This window comes from Pseudophryne corroboree, chromosome 1, assembly GCF_028390025.1.
Source record: "Pseudophryne corroboree isolate aPseCor3 chromosome 1, aPseCor3.hap2, whole genome shotgun sequence".
Lineage (NCBI taxonomy): Eukaryota > Metazoa > Chordata > Amphibia > Anura > Myobatrachidae > Pseudophryne > Pseudophryne corroboree.
In genome coordinates, this window is record NC_086444.1 from 513,696,461 (window position 1) to 513,719,649 (window position 23,189).

General features: G+C 45.2%; 1 protein-coding gene across 2 annotated transcripts in view; it reads right to left on the bottom strand.

Annotated features, from left to right (window-relative positions):
* Window positions 1–23,189, bottom strand: part of PIP5K1B (phosphatidylinositol-4-phosphate 5-kinase type 1 beta) — a 301,363-nt gene that overhangs the window by 186,311 nt on the left and 91,863 nt on the right. For both annotated transcript variants that reach the window (XM_063913919.1, XM_063913920.1), the window contains exons 2-3: window positions 1,851–1,930; window positions 1,233–1,301 (exon numbers count right to left, since the gene is read on the bottom strand). In XM_063913919.1, the coding sequence (XP_063769989.1) occupies window positions 1,233–1,301 (69 nt within the window). In that variant the 5' untranslated portion in view covers window positions 1,851–1,930. The remainder of the gene's footprint in view (window positions 1–1,232; window positions 1,302–1,850; window positions 1,931–23,189) is intronic.

Below are 23,189 nucleotides of genomic sequence, written 5' to 3' on the forward strand. Positions count from 1 at the left end.
CATCTGGAAGGTTCTCCTCTCTCCACAGAGGAATGCTGTAGCTCTGACAGAGTGACCATCAGGTTCTTGGTCACCTCCCTGACTAGGGCCCTTCTCCCCCGATCGCTCAATTTAACAGCCGGCCAGCTCTAGGAAGAGTCCTGGTGGTTCTAAACGTTCTTCCATTTATGGATGATGAGGCCACTGTGCTCATTGGGACCTTCAAAGCAGTAGATATTTTTCTGTACCCTTCCCCAGATTTGTGCCTCAAGACAATCCTGTCTCGGAGATCTACAGACAATTCCTTTGACTTCATGCTTGGTTTGTGCTCAGACATGCACTGTCAAGTGTGGGACCTTATATAGACAGTTGTGTGCCTTTCCAAATCATGTCCAATCAACTGAATTTACCACAGCTGTAGGAACATCTCAAGGATGATCAGTGGAAACAAGATGCACCTGAGCTCAATTTAGAGCTTCATGGCAAAGGTTGTGAAAACTTATGTACATGTAATTTCTTAGTTTTTTATTTTTAATAAATTTGCAAAAATCTTAAAAAAACTTTTTCACGTTGTCATTATGGGGTATTGTGTGCAGAATTTTGAGGGGAAAAATGAATTTAATCTATTTTGGAATAAGGCTGTAACATAACAAAATGTGGAAAAAGTGAAGCGCTGTGAATACTTTCCGGATGCACTGTAAGCATGGCATGATAACCTATTGAACATTAACAAAGCTTGGAGAAAGATAAAGTGGAGAGAGATAAAGAACCAAACCATTGGTTGGTACTTTACCGAACTTCATTCTACCTTTCTGCAAGCTTGATAAATCTCTGTAATGGTGTGTACACACGGTGAGATCCTTGCTATGCCCGATATTCACTTTTGCGATTTCCCCTGAACTCCCTGGAGCCCAGCACCACCGATTTTGACTAACTTTTCTTGAGATATGGACTAGGTGTGCTTACGATTTTGGCTTATGTGAGATTTTGGCTTATGTGAGATGTAATTGACATGTGAGATGAACTCGATAGTACACCAATCTAGCAAGGACTGACTTGTCTGCACAGTCTATCTTTACTTGCGATCCCGACCTGGCGGGACCGCGCATCGGGATCGCAAGTGGTATAACACCTTGCGATTTGCACTAACTTTTCTTGCGATTTTGAGTATATAGTCAAAATCGAAAGAAAAAAATCTCACCGTGTGTACACGCCATTAGTCTAATATAAAATTCTGGAACATTTAGAAATACCTTTTTGTATGTTTTCTCCCCAACTGTTTTTTCACCTGTTGCATTTCCATTCTCTGTAGCAGTAGACATCTAGACAGAAAAACAGCTTCTGGTTATCTGGTGGAGAAGTGTAGAGCATAGGTTTATTCCCCCGCTAGCTGCTTACTCGGCCCTGGCTTCCTACCATCATTATTCTGTACCATCTCATCTCTACCAGATCCTGACCACATCGAAGGACAGCTTATTACAGAAAAGCTTTTCTGCTTACAGCATACAAGGCTATCTGGAGCTTTCACTGAGATTTCATAACAATTAAACTGCTTAGAATTTAGAATCTCCTAAGTTACCAGTGTTTAGCTTTCAAAAAGGGAAGAAACCAAAGGGGATTTATTCATTTTACAATGTTACAATGTGTACAGTGCCCACTGTAATGCTACACTAATGCTCTTTTTGGCTGTAAATCGTGCTGTAATACCATTGGAAATGACATACATTAGGAAAACTCAGGCTTATGAGAGACTGGATGTGCTTAATTTACAGAAATAACTCTGCCAAAGCAGCCGACACGTTCCCAAAACCTGACTCTAATTCCCACATGTACGGCCTGCACAGACTATTTGTACCATGGAAAAGAACTACCTTTCCTCAGTTGTAAGTCATCTGGAGCAAAGGTGAACGAGTGCACTGTTCATTTATGCAGCTACAGTACTCCTGAGACCCTAAAATAGAAAGAAAACAACACAAATTACCAACTGCTTTCAGGAATTATACAAACAAAATATGCTAGTCAACTTTGGGTCAAAGGTACAAACAATTAAAAACGTCTTAAGTTCTGTGAAGGTTGGTTTTCACACATATTAATACTCCCAACGATCAAAAGAAGTTGACCTGAAAATTTACTGTGAATGTTAAACACGCTGACTCATAAATCACAAGGTTATAAAGCAGGGGTCAGTAACCACGGGACACGTGCCAGGCGTGGCAAGCAGAACTGTTTTAAGTGGCATATTAAAGGTTCAAGAGACTTACAAGATAGGACACATACAGTATATGCGTTGCAGACTTAAAATTAGGCTTCAAAGATTTATAAGTAAAAGATTCATTTGTTTATTAATTCATTCACAGATAGCAAACCATAACATTAAGCCTAAACTGACCCATTTACCTACAGATGTGCCCTCGTACACCTAGCTTCAGTACTCCGAGTGATGTGAGACCCCTGGCACGAGTGAGCCATGCTGAGTGGTATAGCGTCTTTTTCCAGTCCTTTTCACTCAAATTTGAGTCTAAGGGGGACCTGTACTAAGCAGTGATAAAAGTGGAGAAGTGAGCCAGTGGAGAAGTTGCCCATGGCAACCAATCAGCACTGACACAACATTTATAATTTGCATACTATAAACATATACAGAACAGCTGATTGGGTGCCATGGGCAGCTTCTCAACTGGCTCACTTCTCCACTTTTATCACTGCTTAGCACATGTCTGTCTCCCTTAGTCACATAGGATGTGACAAAACAGCTTCACAATACTGCGCGGGCAGACGAGGAGAGCAGCGCTGCAGAAGGATGTCTCACAGCTGCCAGACCTCACGGCAGTATCCACCCAGCTCCAGCAAGCGTGACCTCACTTGCTGAAGTCGGCTGGACGCTGCCGTGAGTGGCGCGGCTGTGACACATCCTCCTGCAGTGCTGCTCTCCCCTGTCTGCCCGCGGTTCTTCCCCGTCTCCCCCTGGCTCTCCCCCCTCTCCTCCTCTAAGGTCCCTCATCTCAGTCCGACATTTGTTTATGTCAGACTGAGATGGTCGGAAACGGGGCCAAATCCTGTTGAATTTGGCCCCGTTTCAATCAAAAGTACATAAATCGGCAGCTATACCACCGATTCACGTACTATTCGACAAGTCGAATTCCCCGACTTGTCGAATAAAAACAGCTGGGATTGACCTCAAAAAGCCGAAAGGTGCCGTCTTTTCGACAGACGACAGCTTTCGACCCTAATTGAATATACCCTATAAAGTATCCACCACAATTCAAGACACATCTTTAGGGCATCATAGTCTACTGTATATGTATTTTAGAAAATGCCAGGATGAAAAGGGAAAGGTACAGCTTATTTACAATGGTGGTAGCAAACAAGATGGGGGGACACTAAACAAACATGATGGTATTTCAAGTGACTAGCATGATTGGGGTTTATGATATAAAGAAAAATATAAATGCCATAACAGGTTCAAGAAACAGTGTGGTTACTCTAATTGTTGTCCTTCCCTGAGCTGACTCTGTGATAAATGTGTCTTTGGGGCTGATTCCAAGTAGGTAGCAAAACAGGTGTAACTTGGAAAATTTAGCACAGAAAAATAATAAGATTTTAATACCTACCGGTAAATCCTTTTCTCTTAGTCCGTAGTGGATGCTGGGGACTCCAAAAGGACCATGGGGTATAGACGGGATCCGCAGGAGACATGGGCATACTATAAGACTCTGAATGGGTGTGAACTGGCTCCTCCCTCTATGCCCCTCCTCCAGACCTCAGGAACTGTGCCCAGGGAGACGGACATTTCGAGGAAAAGGATTTTTGTTAACCAAGGGTGAGAAACACACCAGCTCACACCACAACACACCGTAGAACCTGGTTTACAAGCAATACCAGTTAACAGTATGAACTAAAAAACAGCAACAAGCTGAATATAACCGATACACAACCTTCGTGTTACAGAAACCAGTAACCAGCAATGCAACTGCAAGTAACAGTCCGCACTGGGACGGGCGCCCAGCATCCTCTACGGACTAGGAGAAAAGGATTTACTGGTAGGTATTAAAATCCTATTTTCTCTTACGTCCTAGAGGATGCTGGGGACTCCAAAAGGACCATGGGGTCTATACCAAAGCTCCAGACTGGGTGGGAGAGTGCGGACGACTCTGCAGCACCGATTGAGCAAACATGAGATCCTCATCAGCCAGGGTATCAAACTTGTAGAACTTATCAAAAGTGTTTGAACCCGACCACGTAGCTGCTCGGCAAAGTTGAAGCGCCGAGACTCCTCGGGCAGCCGCCCAAGATGAGCCCACCTTCCTGGTAGAATGGGCCTTCACTGACTTCGGCAACGGCAATCCAGCCATAGAATGAGCATGCTGAATCGTATTACAGATACAGCGTGCAATAGTCTGCTTGGAAGCAGGATTTCCAATCTTGTTGGAAGCATACAGAGCCTGTTTTCCTAATACGAGACGTTCTGGCGACTTAAATTTTCAAAGCTCTTACGACATCGAGAGATTTTGGCACCGCCACGGCATCCGTAGCCACAGGCACCACAATAGGTTGATTTATGTGAAACGAAGAAACCACCTTCGGCAGAAATTGTTGACGAGTCCTCAATTCCGCTCTATCCAAATGGAAAATCAAATAGAGGCTCTTGTGAGACAAAGCCGCCAATTCCGACACCCGTCTGGCGGACGCCAAGGCCAAATGCATGACCACTTTCCAAGTGAGAAATTTCAACTCAACCTTTCGCAAAGGTTCAAACCAGTCAGACATAAGAAATTGTAACACCACGTCAAGATTCCACGGTGCTACGGGTGGCACAAACGGAGAGGATGGATGTGCAGCACTCCCTTCACAAAAGTCTGAACCTCTGGAAGGGCAGCCAATTCTTTTTGAAAGAAAATAGATAAGGCCGAAATCTGCACTTTAATGGAACCTAATTTCAGGCCTGCATCCACGCCTGCCTGCAAAAAATGGAGGAAACGACCCAGCTGAAACTCCTCCGTAGGAGCTTTTTTGGCTTCACACCAAGACACATACTTTCTCCAAATACGGTGATAATGCTTCGCCGTGACCTCCTTTCTAGCCTTAAGGAGAGTGTGGATGACTTCCCCGGGAATACCCTTTCGAGCTAGAATTTGGCGTTCAACCTCCACGCCATCAAATGCAGCCGCGGTAAGTCCTGGAAGAAGCACGGCCCCTGCAGTAACAGATCCTCCCTGAGAGGAAGAGGCCAGGGATCTTCTATGATCAATTCCTGAAGATCCGGATACCAGGCCCTCCGTGGCCAATCTGGAACGATGAGTACCGCCTGAACCCTTGTTCTTCTTATGATCAACACTTTTGGAATGAGTGGAAGTGAAGGGAACACATATACCAACTGAAACACCCACGGAGTTACCAGGGCGTCCACTGCACTGGCTTGAGGGTCCCTTGACCTGGAACAATATCTCGGAAGCTTCTTCTTGAGGCGAGACGCCATCATGTCTATTTGAGGAATTCCCCAACGACTTGTCACTTCTGCAAAAACCTCTTGATGAAGACCCCACTCTCCTGGATGGAGATCGTGTCTGCTGAGGAAGTCTGCTTCCCAGTTGTCCAAGCCTGGAAGGAAGACCGCCGACAGAGCGCTCACGTGCTTTTCCGCCCAGCTGAGAACTTTTGTGGCCTCCGCCATTGCCGCTCTGCTCTTTGTCCTGCCCTGGCGGTTTATGTACGCCACCGCTGTTACGTTGTCTGACTGAATCAGGACAGGTAGACCTCGAAGATAGTGTTCCGCTTGCAGAAGGCCATTGTAAATGGCTCTCAATTCCAGAACGTTTATGTGCAGACAAGCTTCCTGGCTTGACCATTTTCCCTGGAAATTTTGTCCTTGTGTGACTGCTCCCCAGCCACGGAGCCTTGCATCCGTGGTCAGCAGGACCCAATTCTGGATCCCGAACCTGCGTCCCTCTAGGAGGTGAGAACTTTGAAGCCACCACAGGAGAGATATTCTGGTCCTGGAAGATAGACTTATTTTCCGGTGCATGTGCAGGTGAGACCCGGACCACTTGTCCAACAGGTCCCACTGAAATACCCGGGCATGAAACCTGCCAAACGGAATGGCTTCGTAAGCTGCCACCATCTTGCCCAGCACCCGAGTGCATTGATGAATCGATACCCTTGTCGGTTTCAGAATCTTCTTGACCATGGTCTGGATTTACAGAGCTTTTTCCGCTGGGAGAAATACTCTCTGTAGTTCCGTGTCCAGAATCATGCCCAGGAAAGACAGCCGAGTTGTCGGAATCAACTGTGATTTTTGCAAATTTAGAATCCAACCATGTTGTTGCAGAATCGTCAGGGAGAGTGCCACGTTTCTTAGCAACTGTTCCTTTCATCTCACCTTTATCAGGAGATCGTCCAAGTACGGGATAATTGTGACACCCTGCTTGCGTAGGAGTACCATCATTTCCGCCATTACTTTGGTGAAGACCCTCGGGGCCGTGGAAAGACCAAACGGCAACGTCTAAAATTGGTAATGACAATCCTGCACCGCAAACCTCAGGAAAGCTTGATGTGGAGGATATATTGGGACATGCAAGTAGGCATCTTTTATGTCGACCGACGCCACAAAATCCCCATCTTCCAGACTGGAGATCACTGCTCGAAGAGATTCCATCTTGAACTTGAAAGTTTTCAAATACAGATTGAGGGATTTTTGGTTCAGGATCGGTCTGACTGAGCCGTCCGGCTTTGGTACGACAAAGAGGCTCGAATAAAACCCTTCTCCCCGTTGAGACGGGGGTACCGTGACAACGACACACTGTTGACACAGCTTTTGTATCGCAGCACTCACTACTTCCCTTTCTGGAATAGAAACTGGCAAGGCTGATTTGAAAAATCGGTGGGGGGGCACCTCCTGAATCTCCAGTTTGTACCCTTGGGACACTATGTCTAACACCCAAGGATCCAGGCCCGAGGGAAACCAGACCTGACTGAAGAGTTGGAGATGCACCCCCACCGGTACGGACTCTCGTAGGGGAGCCCCAGCATCATGCGGTGGACTTGGCAGAAGCCGGGGGGACTTCTGGTCCTGGGAGCCTGACACAGCAGGCGACCTTTTTCCCCTTCCTCTACCCTTAGAGGCAAGGAAGGACGACCCTCTTCCTTTTTTGTATTTATTAGGCCGAAAGGACTGCATCTGATAATGGGGTGCCTTTTTCTGTTGTGCAGGAACATAAGGAAGAAAAGATGACTTACCCGCTGCAGCCGTAGACACTAGGTCAACGAGGCAGTCACCAAACAAGACACTACCTTTATACGGGAGAGCTTCCATAGCTTTCTTAGAGTCGGCATCAGCATTCCATTGATGAATCCACAGCGCTCTCCTGGCCGAGACTGCCATGGCACTGGCCCTTGATCCCAAGAGGCCAATATCCCTCACCGCATCCTTTAGGCAAGCTGCAGCGTCCCTGATATAACCGAGAGTCAAAAGAATGTTATCCCTATCCAGGGTATCCATGTCAGATGCCAAATTATTAGCCCACTTACCAATAGCACTACTCACCCATGCCGACGAAACGGCAGATCTGAGCAGTGCACCCGTAGTGACATAAATGGACTTTAAGGTCGTTTCTTGCTTACGATCCGCAGGGTCCTTAAGGGCAGCAGTGTCGGGAGACGGAAGCGCCACCTTCTTGGACAGTCGTGATAGAGTCTTGTCCACATTGGGAGATGACTCCCATTTTTCCCTATCGTCAGAGGGGAAAGGATAAGCCATTAGAATTCTCTTGGGAATCTGCCACCTTTTATCGGGAGATTCCCAAGCTTTTTCGCAAAGAGCGTTCAGTTCATGAGAGGGAGGAAACGTCACCTCAGGCTTCTTACCCTTATACAAACTAACCCTTGTATCTGGAACAGCAGGCACTTCAGAGATATGTTAAACATCTTTAATTGCCACAATCATGTACTGAATACTCTTAACCAATTTTGGATGTAAACTGGCCTCACTATAGTCGACACTGGAATCAGAGTCCGTGTCGGTATCCGTATCCACCATCTGGGTAAATGAACGCTTTTGTTACCCTGAGGGGGCCTGTACCTGAGACAAGGCGTCCTCCATGGATTTTCTCCACGTTCGTGTCTGAGAATCAGATTTATCCAGTCTTTTAGTCAATAACGCCACATTTGCATTCAATGTATTCAACATATTAACCCAATCAGCAGTTGGCGGTGCCGACAGAGTCACTCCCAACTCCTTATCAGCGCCCCCAGCAACCTCCTCCGGGGAGGAGCATTCAGCCACAGACATGTCGACACACACGTACCGACACGCGCACACACACTGGCTATAGGGGACAGACCCACAGGGAAGCCTGTTAGAGAAACACAGAGGGAGTTACCAGCTCACACTCCAGCGCCTATTACTGAGATCTAAAATCAGGTGTCTGCGCTGTTCCCAAAAACGGTTAATAGCACCAAATTACTGTGTGTGTGTGTGTGTGTCCCGTCCCCCCCCCCCCCCCCCCCGTTTTTGCTCCCTGCTACTTGAGCAGGAGTGTGGAGGTCCGTGCCAGCGTCTCTGCAGTCTGTGAAGAGAAAATGGCGCTGGTAAGCTGTGAGGGCTAAGCCACGCCCCCTCCTTGGCGCGCTGTAGTCCCACTCAAAATGCCTATCTTTATACTGGCGTGGGCTATATTTAATGCCTAGGCACTTATAATATATATATCTGCCAGTTTCCACCTCAGTAACATGGTGCCCAGGGCGCCCCCCCCCCTGCGCCCTGCACCCTGCGAGTGCCGTTGGAAGTGTGTGTGGGAGCATGGCGCGCAGCGTGACCGCTGCGTGGTACCTCGTTACTGAAGTCTTCTGCCGTCACTGAAGTCTTCTGTACTTCTTTATACTCACCCGGCTTCTTTCTTCTGGCTTCTGTGAGGGGGTTGACGGCGCGGCTCCGGGAACAAGCAGCTAGGCGAACCAAGTGATCGAACCCTCTGGAGCTAATGGTGTCCAGTAGCCTAAGAAGCAGAGCCTTTGAACTCAGAAGAAGTAGGTCTGCTTCTCTCCCCTCACTCCCACGAAGCAGGGAGCCTGTAGCCAGCAGGTCTCCCTGAAAATAAAAAACCTAACAGAAAGTCTTTTCAGAGAAACTCTGGAGAGTTCCCCTAGTGTGTGTCCAGTCTCTCTGGGCACAGAATCTAACTGAGGTCTGGAGGAGGGGCATAGAGGGAGGAGCCAGTTCACACCCATTCAAAGTCTTATAGTGTGCCCATGTCTCCTGCGGATCCCGTCTATACCCCATGGTCATTTTGGAGTCCCAAGCATCCTCTAGGACGTAAGAGAAATGCTATTTTTGCACATACAGTATGTAGAACCATACACATCTGAAGCTCTCCGTTCTGTACTTGCCCTATGTTACAATGCCCTTATTCTCCTTATCCCAACCCTCCAGGAGCAAGCAAGCCCAAGTGGCAGAATTGCTTAGATTCATATGGATGCGTTTGCACCTTGATTGGCATAGTACTCACTGTGCATCATACCCTCTATCTTCCCAGGACAGACCTGTTGCTTGATGTTGGAAATCTTTCAGTACAAAATCTATTAACTAAAAATTAAATTTCTGATCAAAGAGAATAACAAAGCAGAGCTTTGTAATAGCTTTAATTTAGTTGATAACAAAAGGAAGTTTATTGTTTAGCTTTCATGGACAAAATGTGCATCATAGAGATGTCTGATTTTCAGTTTGGATATGGAGGATCTAGCTATGCAAGTGGTACTTTGTCCTAAACACATAGGGGCAGATGTATCAACCTGGAGAAGGCATAAGGAAGTTATAAACCAGTGGTATGTGAAAGGTGATAAATGCACTAGCCAATCAGCTCCTAACTGTTAATTTACATATTGGAGCTGACTAGCTGGTGCGTTTATCACCTTGCACATATCACTGGTTTATCACTTCCTTATGCCTTCTCCAGGTTAATACAACTGCCCTATTTTTCCTTCAGCTCCTCACCCCTCTCCACAGTTTTCAGTCAGGATCGCAAGAGAGCTGATTATTATGTAGGTCAATTGATTAGTTACTAATTGATGTTCTTAACATCAGATGTAACCACGCCAGGCAGGGCTTTCCCTGACATGGTTACATCTGATGTCAGAAATACCAACTGGGCAGCTGTCAGAAGATAATTTTCCAGCTGCCGCCGAACTCAGAGGGACCTCCTACCCCTCTGCACTACAGTATCTCCAGTGTGTGCCTGCCGAAAATTGCAGGTCGCAGTGATTGGGGAGCCTGGTGGCACCCCCCACCCAGCAGCTGTAGAGAGGAGTAGCTGCCGATAAATACAGTGCCTCTATTGTATTACTGAGAGTTGCAGAGAGGAACAGCTGCAGAGGAAATCAAGACAAAGCACCCAGCACCCAGTGTATTCAGAGAGGAACAGCCACCAGGGACATGTAAAAACAAAGTGCTCGGTCTCCAGTGTACATCCAGCAGCTGCAGAGAGAAGCAGCTGCTGGCAGTGGTGCACACAGGGGGGTTTCTGAGTACCCAGAATACCCCCCCAACAAAAAAAAACCTATTTTCTCTTGGAACAGCCGCCATTTAAAGTAATTACATTATATTGGCTCCACCCCCTCCTGGAAGACCCAAGAATCGCAGCATTTTGCCACAAGGGGCAGGCCTAATCAATGGTGCCCAGTTCTGCCAACAGCTGTTGCTTGGTACGTGAGGTGGGGATGGGGAATGTGTGTGTTATGAATGTGTGACTTATACATGTGTGTTGTCTGTGTGTGTGATGAATGTGTGACATATACATGAGTGCTGTGCTGTGTGTGTGTGTGTGTGTGTGTGTGTGTGTGTGTGTGTGTGTGTGTGCGCGCGTGTGTGTGTGAGAGAATAATGTGTGCATGTGTTTGGAAAACACCCCCCCCCCCCATAAAAATCCTGCATTTGCCCCTGGCTGCTGGGACATAGACATATAACAATAGCCGAGCCTCTGCCTCCCGTTTGTCCCTAACATCAATACTCATTGACTTAAAAATATATATATATGAAATTTCTATATATTGTGAAATTGAAATTTGTTGGTATCGGTAAAAATATAAAAGCTTCTTGGATCATTTTGATTATGGTGATCCACTATCAATCAAAAATATCAATACAGGGTCTCCAATTAAGGATGGGCAATTAAATAGTTTAAAAAGTTCAAGTTCATGCACAGTATAAAATAAACATGTATACTTTTATGCTATACAGTGTTTAAAAATAAGACTAATAATGCAGGTCACAAGTTCCCAGCGGGATGTAGTTATGTGACCGGCGGTCAGGAGACCGCCGATCACAATACCTCCCCCTACATCCCGCCCCCTCAGAATCCCCCCAGTCGGCATGCCGACTAGCAGGGACTATTCCAACGAGTGGGAGTAGAACCTGTGGCGAGCGCCGCTCGCCACCGAGCCTGCAAGGGGCTTGTTACGCTCGCCTCCCCCCTCGCCAGCCTTTCCGATGCCCTCACCCGCCAGTCCCGCATACCCAACCCGTTCACAGCTACTTAAACGTTAGGAACTGAAATCATTGCAAAATAACTTTTGTTCAGAAGCCAAATCTACTTTTTTATGTAGAAAGAAACAGAATATAAAAACACATACAATTACATGTACACATGTATTCCCGATAAGCAGCGCTTCATTTCTTACCAAACAGCATTTGTCGGAGATTAACTACACTAAAAGAAAATATATACTCCCGGGTAAAGGTCAGGCAAAGTATGATGACGTCTGTACTCCTGCTGTCATATACACACCACACCTGCATGGAAATGTCAGGGTGTGTGCAGCTTGTCTGTTCTGTTTTATCTTTATTTGGGAGAGAAGTAGCAAATCTTGGAGAGAGATAAAGTGGGAAGGAATTTGAGTGATCAGTTCTGTCATATTCTATTTCACCACATGAACCCGGTTTATGCATTTCTACTGGTGAACAATTCCAGCTCATCTCTGCACACTTTAAACTTTCCATTGCAGTAATGGGCATATTACATATATTCCTGCTTCTCTGTAGTGAAAGCAGAGTTTATTTGTCCGTCATACATACTGGTAACAGAAAAATATAGTATTCCTTCCAATCTTGATTATATTAGATCAATTATTTTATTGTGAGATTAATTAAATATGTAAAACCTAAGTCTTTCTGCATATCTCATCCTTGTACTGTCACAATGGATACAGCAACCACTCATATAACTACGGATACACTGGGGCAGATGTATTAACATGGAGAAGGCATAAGGAAGTGATAAACCAGTTATATGTGCAAGGTGATAAAGGCACCAGCCAATCAGCTCCAATATGTAAATTAACAGTTAGGATCTGATTGGCTGGTGCCTTTATCACCTTGCATATATCACTGGTTTATCATTTCCTTATGCCTTCTCCAGGTTAATACATCTGCCCCACTGTATGATATTAATTATATTTGGTGATTAGTGAGGTCATCAATGATATGTAGTACTTAACCATTTTATGTCTACTAGATCTATAACCAGGTTAGTCATGGTCTTTAATGAATAGGTAGAGAGTCCTAACTGGTGCACAAAAGCAGCCAGAGTTCAGATGACTACAGTCCTCCCCTAAAAGAAGACTAACCACTGGTCAAACACTAAAAACTTTGGTCACTTTACAACAGAGGCATTATGGAAATAAAGTAATGACACTTCCTGTAGTTGTTGCTGGTATCTGAGAAAGGCTTTGTCATCAAATGTACATAAAAATGAGAAAAGAATGATAATACAATAGCGTAAAGTAAACCCTTACAATAAACAACAGAACAGTAAAACCTATAATAAGGAAAAACTGTATAAAGCATTCTGTGCATAATTCAGGGACCAAAGCCACTAGAGGTTAACTGTTGTGTCAGGTGGTAAGATGAAAACACAAGCAATCAGCAAACAACATGCATAACAATTAAAATCAAATTGGATACCAAAAACATATATAATTTAATTAATACAACACTAATATCTATACAGATGGTTTGTACCGTATGGCAAAATAAAACAAGCAAGTGTTTTAAAGTTAACCATTGCTTCGGATCCACTGTGGCTTCCCCAAGGTGCAAATGGGGTGCTGCAAATCCAGTGGGCCAGATGCATCACTGCTTGGAAAGTGATAAAATGGAGAGTTAAAAAGTGCGAGCCAATCAGCTCCTAACTGTCATTTTTCAAACAGCCTGTATATGCCAGTTAGGACCTGATTGTCTGGGACTTTTTCTATCTTCTCCATTTTATCACTCGCCAAGCGATGATGCATCTAGCCCAGTGTCTTATGAAGAGGGTCCTCATTAAATACCTCTATATGATGGTATTTCAGGTGATGTCATAACTGGAAGTGACGTGTCCCAAAACAGTGAAAACCTTAATCTAAATTCAATAGGAATCTCTTTAATATTTAATAAAACATTCTAATATACTGTAAATATTGTTTCCACATAGCCCATGAATACATACCATCTTTCAAATAATTTCACAATGCACTGCCTGAGAGAGGTAAAGTCTAGCTAGAGAAGGTTGCGTCCTCAGTAGGTTGAAACTTGAGATTGCCCCTTGTAAATTCTATAGTATATGATCATGAGTTAATTGTAAAAGTATATGACCCTGTACCATAATGTCTGTCTTGTCCTGTAATTTGTCTGTTATGTATTTCACAGGGAAATGTTTTACCCTCATATGTATAATTGTATACTGTGAAATAAGAAATACAAATTACCGTAAATTAAAAAAAACGAAGAGGCAGCAACGATCGGCAACACCATATCAAGATAAACAACACACCACATTCGGAATGCCTAATCTGTAATAGGGAATTAAGATATCAACTTGCTAAAGTCCTGACAGTTATTCAACTTACTGTGTATGTCCTTATTGGATAAAATGTATATCCTAGCAAAGCATATATAGAAACTATATTAATTTCCATAGTTCTCCCTATTATGAAGCAATAGTTTTCCAATTTATCATTAATATATTATTAACTAAGTTAAAAGTTCAGAAAAAGGGCTCCTGTCAAACATTCACACAAACTTCCTATTAAATCCACAAAAGCAAGTGCTTTCAATTTCACTGTAACGTATAAGAAATGTATGTCCCAGCATGACCTAATTTATATACTACAGCTCAAAACAAGGATTAGCCCTATTCTCAGAATGTGTGGTTTGTATGTAAATAAACACCATGCACCTGATGAAGAGTTCGTAGCAAATCGGACAAAATTTACACTCACACAGATAAATACATAAAAACTAGTTACCACCAACATGCACAGCAAGGTTTCTTTCATGTGTGCTCGTTTTCAGTATATTCCTTCTCCTATGTCTTTGTGGGGTGTGGTATGCAAGGTCAACCACACTTAGTTTGACAGTGTCTAGGTTGACCACTATTGGTCGACAGTAAGTAGATCAACATGGTTTCTAGGTTGACAGGGACTCTAGGTCGACATGACAGAAGGTTGACATGAGTTTTTTCACTTTTTTTGGTGTTGTTTTCACCGTACAGTGACCGGGAACCCCAATTAGTACTGTGTCCCCTTGCATGGCTTGCTTCGCTCACCATGCTTCGGACAAGGTGCCTTGCTCCGCTACCACTGCGCTCTGCACAGGTTACCAGTACCAATTGTAGTCCACGTGGACTGTAAAGTATGAAAAAGTTAAAAAATGAAAAAAATGTGAAAAACTCATGCTGACCTAGAACATGTCGACCTACAGTCCCTGTCGACCTAGAAACCATGTCGACCTTACTGTCAACCAACAGTGGTCAACCTAAGTGTGGTCGACCTAGAGACCGGATACCATCTTTGTGTGTGTTGCACAGTCTTCTTAAAATCCATGAAAATGGAAAGAGACTACCATTGTGTAGAATATCTCAAGTGAAATGATATTGCACACTTATAATTTGCTACACTAACCTAACAAAGGTAGTGATCGTGCATCAAAAGGTTTCTTTAGAAAATCCTTCTTCGTGAACCGCATGAAGTCTCAAATGTAGGGTTACCAATAAGATAAGTGATTCTAGATGACCAATACAATACATTGAAAGATCCTAGATCATGGCTTGACACATTTCTCTCAAATCTAGGAGCCAGGATGAAAGTGTAGGAGACAAACCACTGACCCCCAACCCCAATAAAGAAAAACTAAATGAACCTCCCACACATTACTGAGCAGCTTCCCACTATCACCAGGCAAACCAACCCCCACGGCCACACATCTAAAGGGATACCCCCCTGGCATACCAGCCCCCCGCATCCACACTACACTACCCCCAGGCAAACAACACCCCCCTCCCCAGCGGCTACATTAATGAGCAACTAACCCCCATGGACACATATATAAGGGGGTACCTCCAGGCAAACCACCACCCTGCAGCCATCCCCCGGGCAAACAATCCCTCCTACCCTGTGGCCACATCACTTCCCCCTCAAAAGCCGCAATGCCTGGCCATGCATAATCCCTCTTATTGGAGATCTCTATGCAGCCGGAGTTTGGAGACAGCAGGCAGAGCAGGATGGGACAGACATGCACAGCAGTCAGCGCAGGCCGGGCAGACACTCTGCACATGCACTCCTGTGCAAGAAATGACCGCCGCAATACAGGCACGCCTCCAAAAATCTCTGCTGAGGCTCTTAGAACTGAAGAGGATCTGCTTCCTCCCTCCAAAATCTGGTAGCCAGGCAGCAAAATCTAGGGGCCACGGCTACCTGGCCCCTGGGATTTGTCGAGCCTTGTCCTAGATAGAACCTACAAAGATCCTAGATGATCAATAAATCTGTGGACAATACATTTGTTATTATTCCAGAAACCATTTTTCAAATTCTACATTAAGGCCCCTAGGGGTAAGTAAGAAGTTGGTGTATACATTTAATTTCTAGTTTAATTTCTAGTTTAACTAGATCTCCTTCTATTATATCCATCATCCATTTTGGAGATACCAGATGTATGCCACAAAAGGAGGTTAAATGTTAGATGTTACTTTGGTGTTTTTTCTTGAAATGCAAAGAAACATTATGGCTTTTTAGGCCTTTACGAATATGAATTCTGATTATTATTATTATTCTATATTTATATGGCGCCACAAGGGTTCCGCAGCGCCCAGTGGTTAGTAAGTCTATCTTTCAGCATATGTTTGGTAGGTTTTGCCAATATACTGACTGCCACATGAGCATTCTAATAAGGCAATACAATTCTTGCTGTGACAAGTGAAAAAAAATCACATATATCATATGCTTTGTTAGTTTATCTGATTGTGTATTGGGTGATTTTATTAAAATTGTAAAACTTGCCACACCGATAAAAAGCTTTTGATTTAATCTGTTTCGGAAGGTCAGGATAGTATAATACACTTCTCACTAAACTATCTTTGAGATTGTTTGCTTTTCTGTAAACAAAAGAGGAATATTTGGTACTTTGTTTTTGCAAAACTGGATCTTGAGTTAAGATCCCCCAATGTTTCATGAGAATTTTCTCATCTTATTTCTACTGGCTATTAAGGGGTATATGCAATTACCGGCGAATCGTGGCAATTTTTCGCCCGTTTTTTAATTCGACACAATTCGACCGTCGAATTCCGGCAAGTGGGTGCCGGAATTCAACATATTCAATAAAAAACGGATTCGACAGTCTCGCTGTCGAAAAACGGACGATTTGACGGACTTTGATCCGATTTTTAAAAAACGGGAAAAAACGGTAAAAAACCCCAAAAAAAATTGCGTGGGGTTCCCCCTCCAAAGCATAACCAGCCTCGGGCTCTTCGAGCCGGTCCTGGTTCTAAAAATCCGGGGGAAAAACTGACAGGGGATCCCCCGTATTTTTAAAACCAGCACCGGGCTCTGCGCCTGGTGCTGGTGCAAAAAATACGGGGGACAAAAAGAGTAGGGGTCCCCCGTATTTTTTACACCAGCATCGGGCTCCACTAGCTGGACTGATAATGCCACAGCCGGGGGTCACTTTTATACAGCGCCCTGCGGCCGTGGCATTAAATATCCAACTAGTGACCCCTGGCCGGGGTACCCTGGGGGAGTGGGGACCCCTTCAATCAAGGGGTCCCCCCCAGCCACCCAAGGGCCAGGGGTGAAGCCCGAGGCTGTCCCCCCCATCCAAGAGCTGCGGATGGGGGGCTGATAGCCTTGAGAAAATTGAAAGAATATTGTTTTTTTTCAGTAGTACTACAAGTCCCAGCAAGCCTCCCCCGCAAGCGGGTACTTGGAGAACCACAAGTACCAGCATGCGGGAGAAAAATGGGCCCGCTGGTACCTGTAGTTCTACTGGGAAAAAAATACCCAAATAAAAACAGGACACGCACACCGTGAGAGTAAAACTTTATTTCACACATGTCGACACACACACATACTTACCTATGTTCACACGCCGACCTCTGTCCACTTGTCCAAGTAGAATCCACGTGTACCTGTGAATAAAATTATACTCACCTCAATCCAGTGTCCGGATCTTTTAAAATAATCCTCGTACTTGGCAAAACAACAAAACGAACACCCGGACCAAACGGACTGAAAGGGGACCCCACACAATTTTTTTTCTGATTTTTACCATTCCATTTAATAATAATAATATTTTAAAAAATATATAAATAATACTTGTGCCTCCAAAATAGACAAACCAAGTAACTAATCCCTTCTAATATAAATAGATATGCTATTACCAATAAAAAAACACCCAAAAAAACATGTTTAAAATTTTTTTTATTAGATTCCGCCACCAAAGTGTGGTGGATTGAAAATGACGAATTCACTGTCTAAAAGCACTGTTGTCGAATTTCCAAACTTCAATTGAATATACTTTTGTCGAATTGCCGCATTGGTACCATTGCAGAAATGTTGAATTTGACAAATGTCGAATTTCAAAAAGTTGCATTTGGAAAGTCCGTTTTTTTTGACGAAAAGTACTGAATTGCATTGTCGAATTATTTTTTTTGGCGAAAATGTCCCGTTTTTCGAAATTTTCGGGAATTCGACCGCAATTGCATATACCCCTAAATGTACTGATAAATGGTTTGAAAGCTCTGGTTCTATTTAACTCTAGGCCATATTTTCTTTTTACCATATCAGAAGTGTAGCCTTTTGAAACATGTTGTTCTCTACTGGGGAATCCGGAATATTAAACATTTCAAAATTTTGATTCTCTGATCCCGACAGAAAACAATCGGGATAGGCAAACTGGGGATTTTTAAAATTAAGTATTTCCCTAATTCCCCAACAGATCTCCGATAATCGATAGCCGTCTGGCTCAGGGAATCGGGGCTCAGATGCACGGAGGCAATAAGAATAGCAGATTGTTCTTTATACAGTATGTATCTATATCAGAACAGTCACATCTTATATGTTTGAATTGGCTAACTGGAATGCCTGTTACGCAATTAATGTGGTGGTTACTGTGAAACCCAGTAAAGGAATTGCAGTCGGTGTGTTTTGCATAATTTTTGGTTAGTAATTTAGCTTTTCAACATAAATAGTTAAATCAAGGAAAATAAGATTTTACACTTACCGGTAAATCTATTTCTTGTAGTCCGTAGAGGATGCTGGGACTCCGTAAGGACCATGGGGAATAGACGGGCTCCGCAGTAGACATGGGCACTTTAAGAAAGACTTTAGACTCTGGGTGTGCACTGGTTCCTCCCTCTATGCCCCTCCTCCAGACCTCAGTTAGAGAAACTGTGCCCAGAGGAGACGGACAGTACGAGGAAAGGATTTTTGTTAATCCAAGGGCAAGATTCATACCAGCCACACCAATCACACTGTCTAACTTGTGATAAACTACCCAGTTAACAGTATGAACAAACAACATAGTCCCGGTCCAAACCGATGAACTATAAGAAAACCCTTATGTAAGCAATAACGATATACAAGTCTTGCAGGAGAATTCCGCACTTGGGACGGGCGCCCAGCATCCTATACGGACTACGAGAAATAGATTTACCGGTAAGTGTAAAATCTTATTTTCTCTAACGTCCTAGAGGATGCTGGGACTCCGTAAGGACCATGGGGATTATACAAAAGCTCCCAAACGGGCGGGAGAGTGCGGATGACTCTGCAGCACCGATTGAGCAAACCGGAGGTCCTCCTCCGCTAGGGTATCAAACTTATAGAACTTTGCAAAGGTGTTTGATCCCGACCAAGTAGCTGCTCGGCACAACTGTAATGCCGAGACCCCTCGGGCAGCCGCCCAAGAAGAGCCCACCTTCCTAGTGGAATGGGCCTTAACCGATTTTGGCAATGGCAATCCTGCCGAAGAATGTGCTTGCTGAATCGTGTTACAGATCCAGCGAGCAATAGTCTGCTTTGAAGCCGGTGCGCCAACCTTATTGGCTGCATACAGGATAAACAGCGCCTCTGTCTTCCTGACCCTAGCTGTTCTGGCCACATAAATCTTCAAAGCCCTGACCACATCAAGTGACTCGGAATCCTCCAAATCACGCGTAGCCACAGGCACGACAATAGGTTGGTTCATATGAAAATATGAGACCACTGTAGGCAGGAATTGAGGACGAGTCCTCAATTCTGCCCTATCCACGTGAAAAACCAGATAGGGACTTTTATATGACAAAGCCGCTAATTCCGAAACACGCCTTGCAGAAGCTAAGGCCAACAACATGACCACCTTCCAAGTGAGATATTGCAACTCCACTGTTTTGAGTGGTTCAAACCAAGGTGACTTGAGGAAACTTAATACCACGTTAAGATCCCAAGGCGCCACCGGAGGTACAAAAGGAGGCTGAATATGCAGCACTCCCTTCACAAATGTCTGTACTTCAGGAAGAGAAGCCAATTCTTTATGAAAGAAAATGGACAAGGCCAAAATTTGAACCTTTATGGATCCTAATTTTAGGCCCAAATTCACTCCTGTTTGAAGGAAGTGAAGTAGACGGCCCAAATGGAACTCCTCCGTAGGAGCAGTCCTGGCCTCACACCAAGAAACATATTTTCGCCATATGCGGTGATAATGTTTTGCTGTCACTTCCTTCCTAGCCTTAATCAGGGTAGGAATGACCTCCTCCGGAATACCTTTTTCCGCTAGGATCCGGCGTTCAACCGCCATGCCGTCAACCGCAGCCGCGGTAAGTCTTGGAACAGACAGGGCCCCTGTTGCAGCAGGTCCTGCCTTAGAGGAAGAGGCCACGGATCGTCTGTGTGCAACTCTTGTAGATCTGGATACCAAGTCCTTCGTGGCCAATCTGGAACAATGAGGATTGTTCTCACTCTTCTTTGTCTTATTATTCTCAACACCTTGGGTATGAGAGGCAAAGGAGGGAACACATAGACCGATCTCAACACCCATGGTGTCACCAGAGCGTCTACAGCTACCGCATGAGGATCTATTGATCTGGCGCAATATCGCTTCAGCTTTTTGTTGAGACGGGACGCCATCATGTCTATCTGAGGCAGTCCCTACCGACCCGCGATCTGTGCGAAGACTTCCTGATGAAGTCCCCACTCTCCCGGATGCAGGTCGTGTCTGCTGAGGAAGTCCGCTTCCCAGTTGTCCACCCCCGGGATGAACACTGCCGACAGTGCGCTTACATGATTCTCCGCCCAGCATAGAATCCTGGTTGCTTCTGCCATGGCCACTCTGCTCCTTGTGCCGCCTTGGCGGTTTACATGAGCCACTGCTGTGACATTGTCCGACTGAATCAGAACCGGTTTGCCCCGAAGTAATGCCTCCGCTTGACGTAGGCCGTTGTATATGGCCCTCAACTCCAGTACGTTGATGTGGAGACAAGTCTCTAGACTTGACCAGAGACCTTGGAAATTTCTTCCCAGTGTGACTGCTCCCCAACCTCGGAGGCTTGCGTCAGTGGTCACCAGGATCCAGTCCTGAATGCCGAACCTGCGGCCTTCTAGGAGGTGAGCACTGTGCAGCCACCACAGGAGAGATATCCTGGCTCTGGGAGACAGGGTGATCCTTCGATGCATTTGTAAATGAGACCCGGACCATTTGTCCAGCAGGTCCCATTGAAAGGTCCTCGCATGGAACCTGCCGAAGGGGATGGCCTCGTACGATGCCACCATCTTCCCCAGGACACGTGTGCAGTGAAGCACTGAAACCTTTTTTGGCTTTAATAGGTTCCTGACCAGAGCGATGAGCTCCTGAGCCTTTTCCATCGGAAGAAAAACCTTTTTCTGGTCTGTGTTCAGAATCAGGCCCAAAAAGGTCAGACGCATTGTAGGAACCAGCTGGGACTTCGGAATATTGAGAATCCAGCCGTGCTGTTGCAACGTCCTCACAGCCAGTGACACGCTGTCCAGTAACTTCTCTCGAGATCTCGCCTTTATGAGGAGATCGTCCAAGTATGGGATAATTGTGACACCCTGCCTGCGCAGGAGCCCCATCATTTCCGCCATCACCTTGGTGAAAATTCTCGGGGCCGTGGAAAGCCCAAACGGCAACGTCTGAAATTGGTAATGACAGTCCTGTACCGCAAATCTCAGGAACGCCTGGTGAGGAAGAAAAATCAGAACATGAAGGTAAGCATCCTTTATGTCCAGGGAAACTATCCAATCCCCCCCCTCCAGGCTGGCGATGACCGCTCTGAGCGATTCCATCTTGAACTTGAACTTTTTCAAGTACAGGTTCAGGGATTTCAGATTCAAAATGGGTCTGACCGAACCGTCCGGTTTCGGGACCACAAACAGGGTTGAGTAATACCCCTTCCCTTGCTGGAGAAGAGGAACCTTGACTATCACCTGTTGCAGATACAATTTTTGAATTGCAGTTAACAATAACTCCCTTTCTGAGGGAGAAGCTGGGATAGCCGATTTGAAAAACCGGCGAGGAGGCATCTCTTCGAATTCCAGCCTGTATCCATGAGAAACAATCTCTATTGCCCAGGGATCCACCTGTGAGTGAACCCAGACGTGGCTGAAAAATCGAAGACGTGCCCCCACTTGAGCTGACCCCCCAGGGAAGCCCCAGCGTCATGCGGTGGATTTTGCAGACGTAGGGGCGGACTTCTGCTCCTGGGAACTAGCTGTGTGCAGCTCTGGCAAGAAAGGACGATCCCCGTACCTTTTTGCTTTTATTTGAACGAAAGGACTGCATTTGCTAATGAGGTGCCTTCTTAGTATGTTGCGGGGGAACATAAGGTAAAAAATTCGATTTACCAGCCGTAGCAGTAGAGACAAGGTCCGAGAGGCCTTCTCCAAACAACTCCTCCCCCTTGTAAGGCAACGACTCCATATGCCGCTTTGAGTCGGCATCCCCCGTCCACTGTCGGGTCCACAAGAGTCGCCTAGCAGAAACAGACATAGCATTTATTCTGGAGCTTAGTAAACAAATGTCTCTTTGAGCATCCCTCATATATAACGCTGCATCCTTGATATGCTCTAGGGTCATTAGAATGGTATCCTTATCCAGGGTCTCAATCTCCGTAGATAAGGAATCTGTCCATGCTGCGACAGCACTACAAACCCAGGCCGATGCCATAGCCGGCCTAACAATAGTACCAGAATGTGTGTAAATGTACTTCATGGTAACTTCTTGCACACGATCCGCAGGATCCTTGAGGGTAGCAGTATCCTGGGAAGGCAGTGCCACCTTCTTGGATAAGCGTGTCAACGCCTTGTCTACTTTAGGCGAAGATTCCCATCGTATCCTGTCCTTTTGTGGGAAGGGATACGCCATAAGAATCCTTTTGGGAACTTGTAGCCTCCTGTCTGGAGATTCCCAAGCCTTTTCGCACAATTCGCTTAGCTCAAATGAGGACGGAAAGGTGATCTCAGGCTTTTTCTCTTTATACATGTGTACCCTCGTGTCAGGGACAGGGGGTTCCTCAGTGATATGCAAAACCTCTTTAATAGCAATGATCATGTAACGAATACCTTTAGCCACTTTTGGCTGTAATTTTGCATCCTCATAGTCGACACTGGAATCTGAATCCGTGTCGGTATCTGTGTCAGTGATCTGGGATAATGTGCATTTCTGAGACCCAGAAGGTCCCTGTGCCACTGGGACAGGCTTGGTCTGACTACCTGACTGATCCCTAGCCTCAGTCTTGTCCAATCTCTTATGCAATAAATTTACATTAGCATTCAAGACATTCCACATATCCATCTAGTCCGGTGTCGGCGTTGCCGACGGCGACCTGACATTCATGCCCTCCCCCTTCTCCTTAGGCGAGCCTTCATCGTCAAACATGTCGACACACGCGTACCGACACACTTCACACACACAGGGAAACTCTTTT